At 39.5% G+C, this 8,200-nt stretch overlaps 1 protein-coding gene and 1 pseudogene across 1 annotated transcript in view; both read right to left on the minus strand.

Moving 5' to 3' along the window:
• Positions 1 to 8,200, minus strand: part of Hormad2 (HORMA domain containing 2) — a 92,675-nt gene that overhangs the window by 80,635 nt on the left and 3,840 nt on the right. The window contains exons 2-4 of the mRNA XM_028758248.1: positions 3,967 to 4,108; positions 1,542 to 1,605; positions 1,031 to 1,067 (exon numbers count right to left, since the gene is read on the minus strand). Of these exons, the coding sequence (XP_028614081.1) occupies positions 1,031 to 1,067; positions 1,542 to 1,605; positions 3,967 to 4,108 (243 nt within the window). The remainder of the gene's footprint in view (positions 1 to 1,030; positions 1,068 to 1,541; positions 1,606 to 3,966; positions 4,109 to 8,200) is intronic.
• On the minus strand, positions 6,896 to 7,066 carry LOC114613048 (annotated as a pseudogene).

Genomic DNA, 8,200 nt, shown 5'->3' on the forward strand with positions numbered 1-8,200 from the left:
GCCTCCCCTGCCTCCCCTGCCTCCCCTGCCTCCCCTGCCTCTGCCTCTGCCTCTGCCTCTGCCTCTGCCTCTGCCTCTGCCTCTGCCTCTGCCTCTGCCTCTGCCTCTGCCTCTGCCTCTGCCTCTGCCTCTGCCTCTGCCTCTGGGATTAAAGGCGTGGGCCACCACCGCCCGGCTAACCGAAACATTTCTTAAAGTGGCTCTGATGAGTGAAGACACAAAGGAAAGTGGAGGGAGCATGGGGGCAGGAATTTCATTTACATGCATCTCATCTCTTCAGTCAGGCCTTGAGCCTTCATTTTTCACACTCTTCATATGTGTCTACTGAAGCATGAGAGATCATATGTACTAAATCTGGACTCTTAAAAGTTCAAAGTTATACACAGGAGTTATAATTAACAAAATAAAATAGAGTAAAAACTCATTATTTAACTATTTCTTCTTTTCCATCTGCAAAATGAATCACCACTATTTTGAACATGTTCAACGTGCTAACTACCAGATTCTTGTCTTCCTTAACCCACATCCTGTGGATCTTGTCCAGTGACTTCAGAGGAAATTCTGTGGTTAAAAAAGATATGCGTATATAAAAAGGAGAGTGAGACTTTCGTTTCTAATTGATGTAAAGGAGACATCAGTGGGGCAGCACAGACAAAAGAAAAGAGAACCGACTGATAAATACAAAGGCAGGGGCAGCTGTACTGTTAAACACTACCAAATAAGCCGGGCGGTGGTGGCGCACGCCTTTAATCCCAGCACTTGGGAGGCAGAGGCAGGCAGATTTCTGAGTTCGAGGCCAGCCTGGTCTACAGAGTGAGTTCCAGGACAGCCAGGGCTATACAGAGAAACCCTGTCTCGAAAAACCAAAAAAACCCCCTCTCAAAAAAAAAAAAAAAAAAAAAAAAAAAAAAAAAAAAAAAACCAAAAAAAAAAAAAAAAAAAAAAAACCACTACCAAATAAGATGTCTAAACCTTCTTAAAGAGTAAAGACAGGTCTTTAATCTGGAGATAAATTTTCAAACATTCTTACGTATCTCTTTTCCAAAGCATCAAAACAACCTTGAATCCTGTCAAGAAATAATACTCAATGTCACTTTAGTCCATATGAACAGTCAAAATATAAATCTAAGTATGTAATTAGTTTGCACTTCTATTTTGAAGTATGTAAATTAACAGTTATTCTGCCTGTTCTGTTTAATCACCTTTTAAAATCTCAAACACTTTTCCATATACCTATAGAATATTATAAATAATAGACAAGTGGTTCTGAAGCACAGAAGTGTGTCCTCTCTCCCCACCCCCACCCCGCAATGTCAGCAAGCAGGCATACGGTGAATAATCGCAGTTAGGATTCTTTCTTTATGTAAGTCCATTTTCTTCTATGAAATCAATAGTTTAAAATAATACTGAATGATTGCTACAATTTTCAGGAAAGAGGACTAAGAAAAGTAGTTTAAGGAAATGATTTTAGAAAATAAAGTTTTCTAGGTAATTTCAGCCATGACTAACATGTTTGTTAAATTTTTACAAAATTTACTTACCATTTAATAATATGTAATGATCCAGGACACTTTTTGTCTTCCCGGAGAATTTTTAAACTGAGGTCTAAGAAAATAGAAACATCACTGTTATACTGAAAAATCCATGCTAAATAGGGCATTTTCTTTATTTTTTTATTTGTAAAATTTAGTTTTATGAACTCAAGAGATCCGCCTGCCTCTGACACCTGAGTGCTGGGATCAAAGGTGTGTGCCACCACTGCCTGGCACATTTTTAATGTTTAAATGCCCACTTCCCACATGCATCCTATGTTGACAGTTACCTCATTCTGAGTTTTGAAGCAGTTAGCAGACTCCCACTCTGGTTTCTTTTACTTATTTCCTTCTCTCTAAATAATCTAAGGCATCACTGAGACCATCTCAACTAACAGGTTAAACATATTCTCAATTTCATTCTTTATTTTTCCCTCTTAATGAAAAAAATATTAAACACAGATGCATAAATTATTCTCAAACATTTCCATGTGAGATCTCCCACTTTCCCATATGAGGAAAGAAAGGAAGACCTACGTCTACACTGAAATCAGTATAAATCACTGACTCCTGTATAATTTAACAGGAGCTTCTTAAATCGTTAAGTGTTTATAAATTTATGGATTTGCGTACGGGTATGCACAGTGCAAAAGTGTGTGCCACACTGCATTTGTACAAGTCAAAAGATGACTTCTCTCCTCATTACGTCCCAGATCATTAGGTTCAGCAGTAAGTATGTCTATACCTGCAGAGCCATCTTGCCAGCTCTCAAGAGTCCTCTACCTTTTCATATGCTAAAATTAACATCACTTCCACCATTGTTGAGGAATAGGAAAATATCTAAGTATTTTTGACAAAATACTTAGATATTATTAAAAAGACTGCCATACAAACATTGAGCATTTTGCAACATGTCACTTTAAATACAAACACATTAAGGAAGACTAGTGTCTACTATAAGAGACACACACACACATACACACATACACACACACACACACACACACACAAAATGGAACTCTGAGCAATGCTTTTGCCTCTGTGCCTAGGGCAGTGTGAGGCAATGCTTCTGGAGAGAAGCTGTACTTCACAAGGCTGACTGATTGATTAAAGCTTCGGTGGTTGTGAAAAGTTGGAATGCGGCAGGTCCAGAGCTAAACTACAAATTATGCTGGGCTATCTCTAGTGCCCTCATAGCCAGTTATTACCCAGCTCTGTTTATGCGCTAACATCCTTGTGGCTATTAGGTGAGTCCTTTTGGTAGCTTACACTAAATAAAAGCTGGAAATATCAGCAGACAGCACCAGAGATTGACAGCAGACATTTCCCCACTTGGCTATACCCCCAACTTTCTATCTTTCTTTGACCCTTTCTTTGACTTTCTTTGTTCTGCTACTGTAAGAACTTCATGAAACTTCTTCCATACTATAACACAGAATTTGGTGCTGGCAGCAACCAAAATCTGTGTCCCTGGCTCATGTCACTCACACTTGGCCCTTGAATAAACTATCTCTTTTCTCTCTTGAAATAAGAGCTGTGGGTTTGCTTTGTTTTGCATTTTTAATGTTAGCAGTAGCAACTGACATATAAAAGGTGTTTAATTTCCAAAGTATACCTTCTTTTATAACTCCATGTTCCAAACAGGAAGGGAAACAAATTATCTGCTACCTGTAAACACACTAAATCTTACATATTTAGCTCCTAAGTTAAAAGGAGTGATTAACAAGAAGGAGGGAGGGTGTCATGATTTACAAGTACCAAGCTCACGTGTGCAGAGCAACATGCACTCACTGATGCTCATTTGGAGACTCAGTATTGCCTAAGAAAATTAAGGTAGAATGCAGCCATGGTATATTATTAAATATAAACACAAGAGATTTCAAATTAGATTTGGAAAAAATAGCATCTTACAAGGAAATATGTGCACACTAAGAACAATAAAATGAAGAGGTAGGCTACTGTAAAAAGAACGTAACTGATTACAATAACTGTCTAACCATGCTAATCAACAAATGGATTTATGTCTCCTATGCATATTTATATATGTTAATAGGGAGATGTTTCTCACCTGATTCCTTTGAATTTCCTCAGGGTCAAAATGTACCTCAAAGAACAAAATTTAACTGAGGCAGAAAATAATGTAAATCTTCAGCATTAAGATAGATTTTTGTTCTCACTTTTACAAGAATGGCTTAGAATTAATAGATACAGCTCAACAAGTTTGTTTTTTCATTTGATAGCTAGCTTGAAGTTAATGGTTCCTATAAGTACAACCAATACACACAGCAAAATAAAATGGAAAGTGAATTAATAAATTGATCTTGAAGAACATGCCCATGAGTTAGAATTAAAGCACTCTGTGAAAAAGAGGAGTTTTGTCCTGCTAAGTAGAAAAAGGGACACTAGCCAAACCAATCATTTAATCCAACTTTACCATCCAAATGGCGATCTCTGTAAGAGCTCTCTGGAAATAGGCCCCTCAAATATGTTATACATGAGATAGAAGTAGCAAAAAGTTTCTTCACCATCACTAGTGACTCATGCTCATTTGTGATTTGAGATGGGAAAATTGTGTTCTGGAAAAAAAATCAAAGATGATAAAAATCAGTATTCATGAATATTCAGCCCATCAAACCATTACCACAGACAGGACAGAAACTTTTTAAGACTTCAAATCTGATACATTTCTAGATAATCAAAAGAAAATAGAGCTCTGAATACTGAGTTAAATAGATCTTCATATAAGCAAGGCAGAACAGAAAGGCAGGCAAATACTAGAGTAATTCTGGACGAAAAAAATTTATTTCAATGACTCATTGATCCAAAGCGAAATTCGGAGTTTTCCTATAATTCTATAACCTCTTCCTCTCTTCACACACTCTCTAGACTTCACTGTAGTCTCAAGTTTTACCCATGTCTTTTTTATACCTCTCTCTCCAGAGTTACAGTGTACAACTTTATATCAGAGTATGGATCCCCTTGTCTGGAGTGTTTGACACTGTATCCATATGTCCCCCTCAAGCTACCTTGGCACAGTCTGGTTTTCTTGCTGTTTTGGCAGAACTATGAATCAAACCTAGGACCTTGTAGCATGTTAAGCAAGAACCTTGGTTATTGAGCTAAACTGCTACCTGCTAACACTATTTCAGCTTTCATCCGTCCCTACACAGCTCAATCCCACCCCATCCACTCATCCCCTGACTCATTTTTATGAAACAAGGTCTCACTGTGTAGCCCTGGCTAGCCTAGAACTAACTTTATAGACCAGTATGACCTCCAACTCATAGAGACCTATCTGTCTCTGCCTCCTAGGAGTAAAGGGTGTGCCACCACACACAGCCCATTTCTCTTTTTTAACCAGCGTCCTCCCAGGAGTGTCTTCAGTCCTTTCCTCTCTTCACAGTTCTCTTGAATAGTCTTGTCTGTCCTCACAGCTTCAGTTATAGTCTATAGAGAAGACTTCAATTTCTAATTTATGTTCCCTGCCTAGATTTCTAGTATCTGGGCATCTGCTTCTATACTACTTTGTAGACCCTGAAATTCAGTTTGTCTCTGCTATCGTGCATAAAGCATGGTTCCCAGTTTCATCCCTAGACAAGTAAATCAGCATCTACTCCAGTTATCCGGCTAGAAGCAGCTTCATTCCTCTTTGGCTTTTTCCCCTCTATCAGTGTGATTTCTAACCACCAAATTGTCCCTTTTACTAAACCATTTTTTTAAAGCAAGAAAAGTTCTCTGTGTGCTATGTGTATGCTCCTGTGCGTGCAGGTACATATATGTACAGGTATGCAACCATGTGTGTATACTTGCATATGGATACCAAAGGTCAACCTCAGGTGCTCTCTTTTTTAAAAGATAGGATCTTTCACTCCCCTGGGAGCCAATCAGTTAGGTTAGCAAGCACCAGGGATCACCTGTCTCTACCTCATCCATGCTGGTATTACAAGTGTGTACAAGGCCTGGGATCAAACACAGGTCCTCATGCTTGGAGAATGCAACGTTAAAGGAACTAGTCACTTGACAGTGCTTTGAGAGCAGAATGGTGAGAAAGAAGCAGCATGATGGAGAGGTGCGGGCATCGACTCTACATTCAATAACCAGGTTCAAATCTCTATTCTGTCACAAGCACAATTTATGATTTGGACAGAGGTCAGCGACCTCTTCTAGTAGATGCCTAGACAGTGAAATTCTTAGGATTTGCAGTTAATTCTGTCATTGCAACAAGAAAGAAAATACAGACATATTATAAGTAAAGCTGTTACAATAAAACTCTATTGCTAATAAATTGCTGTAATTGCCTGATACTGCATAAATCCATCTCTCTTGTACCTCACTCAATCCCTTCATCTGTAAATAGGGGTAAGAGTAAGACCTACTCGATTGAAGATTAAATAAACTAAAGTCTATAAAATGCTTCACATGGTCCCTAGTTCAATCATTTGTTGTGTTTTGGTGTATGTGTGTTTTCACTTGTTATGTGAACATGTATTAATTACTCTGTTAATTTGTAAAACATCAATTACAAAGCAAGTTCTAGGAGAGCCAGGGCTATATATTCTGTCTGGAAAAAGAAAGGAAGGAAGGAAGGAAGGAAGGAAGGAAGGAAGGAAGGAAGGAGAAGAGAAGAGAAGAGAAGAGAAGAGAAGAGAAGAGAAGAGAAGAGAAGAGAAGAGAAGAGAAGAGAAGAGGACGAGACAAGAAGAGAAAGTGAACTAAAGAGAGCATGCGTACTCTAATGGAGTTTACAACCCAGGTGCAGACAGGGAAAGACTAGGGGCAGAGACAGGGTATAAATGAGTGGAGAGAGCCTAGAGGCTGCACATGAGAGACAGGAGCACTCACTCAGCAGAGTAGGAAGGCTGTGGGAAAAGTGAGACTAAAGGAGCCCTAAGGATAAGCAGCAAACAAGAGGGATGTGAGTAGGGCAGCCAAGAGGGTGGGATGCTGTGACATCAGAGGCATGCCCGTCAGATCAGTGTAACTGCTCCTCAGACTTCATACTGGGTAGAGTGAGAGGAAATTAAATAGAAGCCAATGCTAGGATGCCATATTAAAGAAACTGTATTTAATCTTTAAAGTAACAGAAAATGCATGAAAGTTAAATAATGACTTTCCTCTTTTATCCAATACTTGAGCTATCTGTCTGTCTGTCTGTTTGTTTGTTTTAAATCTGGCTCTGGGACCAGCAGAAATATTTTAGAGGACTGTTGAGCCCTGCCAAGATTATGAGTGGCAATGTGCTAATTCTAAAGCTGGCAAAATTCTTTTTTTTTTTAAAGTCTTCACATTTTTATTCTTTGTGCACCAAGACTAGCATGATCGGTTTCACTGGGCAGACAGTCCAATAATCCATTCAAGGCTGCTTAGTTCAACTTAATGAAGCCTGTGTCCCTCACGTACTGACAGAAGCACTAACGGCACATGTTCAGCCCATATTTATGGATCAGACAGTGGTGGTTAGAGCAGACATAGCAAGAGTGAGAACCCTGGCCGAACGTTCGTAGGTGACTCCAGTAGAGCTGCTGGTGACCCATCTTGCCTCCAAACACCCAACAAGGAAAAAGGAACGAGCTGGTGTATGCAGGCGCTCTTCCAAGTTTCTCAGAAAAATTCTTTTTAAGACCAAGCTATTCTTAGAACTTTTGTTGTCACCAAATCTCCAAATGATAGAGTGTATTTAGTTAAGTCAGGCAAACTGTAACACTTGGTGACAGAGTAAGCTTTCCCTGTCTTACTGGAATGAGACTACACTGATGGATTCAGAGCCTTAGTAATAAAAAAGCTAGAGTTTCTCTCCAGGCAAGCCTGATGGTCTTAGTTCTATCCCCAGGATCCACCAAGTGGCAACTGATCTCTGCAAGTACACCAGGGTGCACTGCTCACCCCCATACTCAGTCTCTTAGTTAGGGTTTCTGCTGCTGCAACGAAACACCACGACCAAATGCACCATGGAGAGGAAAGGGCTTATTTGGCTTACACTTTCCACAGCACTGTTTATCATTGAAGAAAGTCAGGACAGGAACTCAAGTAGGGCAAGAGGAAGACAGGAGCTGATACAGAGGCAATGGAGAGACGCTACTTACTGGTTTGCCCCCCATGGCTTGCTCAGACTGCTTTCTTATAGAATCCAGGACCACCAGCCCAGGGATGGCATCACCCACAATAGGCCAGGCTCTTTGCCATTGATCACTAATTAAGAAAATGCCCTGTAGGCCTGCTTATGGCCCAATCTTATAGAGCCATTTTCTTAATTGAAGATCTCTATTCTCTGCTGACTCCAGCTTGTGTCAAGTTGATATAAAACTAGCCAGCATACCACACACACACATAAATAAACATGTATATATACATAAAATATATTAATAAATAAATGTATGTGATAAAACTTTTTTAAAGTTTCTGTTTTCTATTTTTGATAGTTTAAATGAGAATCTCTCCCATGGACTCATATGTTTGAATGCATTGTCCCCAATTGGTCGAATTGTTTGGGAAAGATTAACACTATGGCCTTGTTGGAGGAGGTGTACCACTGAGGGTGGGCTGTGTGGTTTCAAAAGCCATTCTATGGTCATTCCCAGATAAAGTACACACATATTTCTTGTCTCTCTGTCTCTCTCTCTGTCTCTGTCTCTCTGTGTGTGTCTCTCTGTCTCTCTGTGTGTGTCTCT

The sequence above is a fragment of the Grammomys surdaster genome, unplaced genomic scaffold, assembly GCF_004785775.1.
Source record: "Grammomys surdaster isolate TR1022 unplaced genomic scaffold, NIH_TR_1.0 126187, whole genome shotgun sequence".
Lineage (NCBI taxonomy): Eukaryota > Metazoa > Chordata > Mammalia > Rodentia > Muridae > Grammomys > Grammomys surdaster.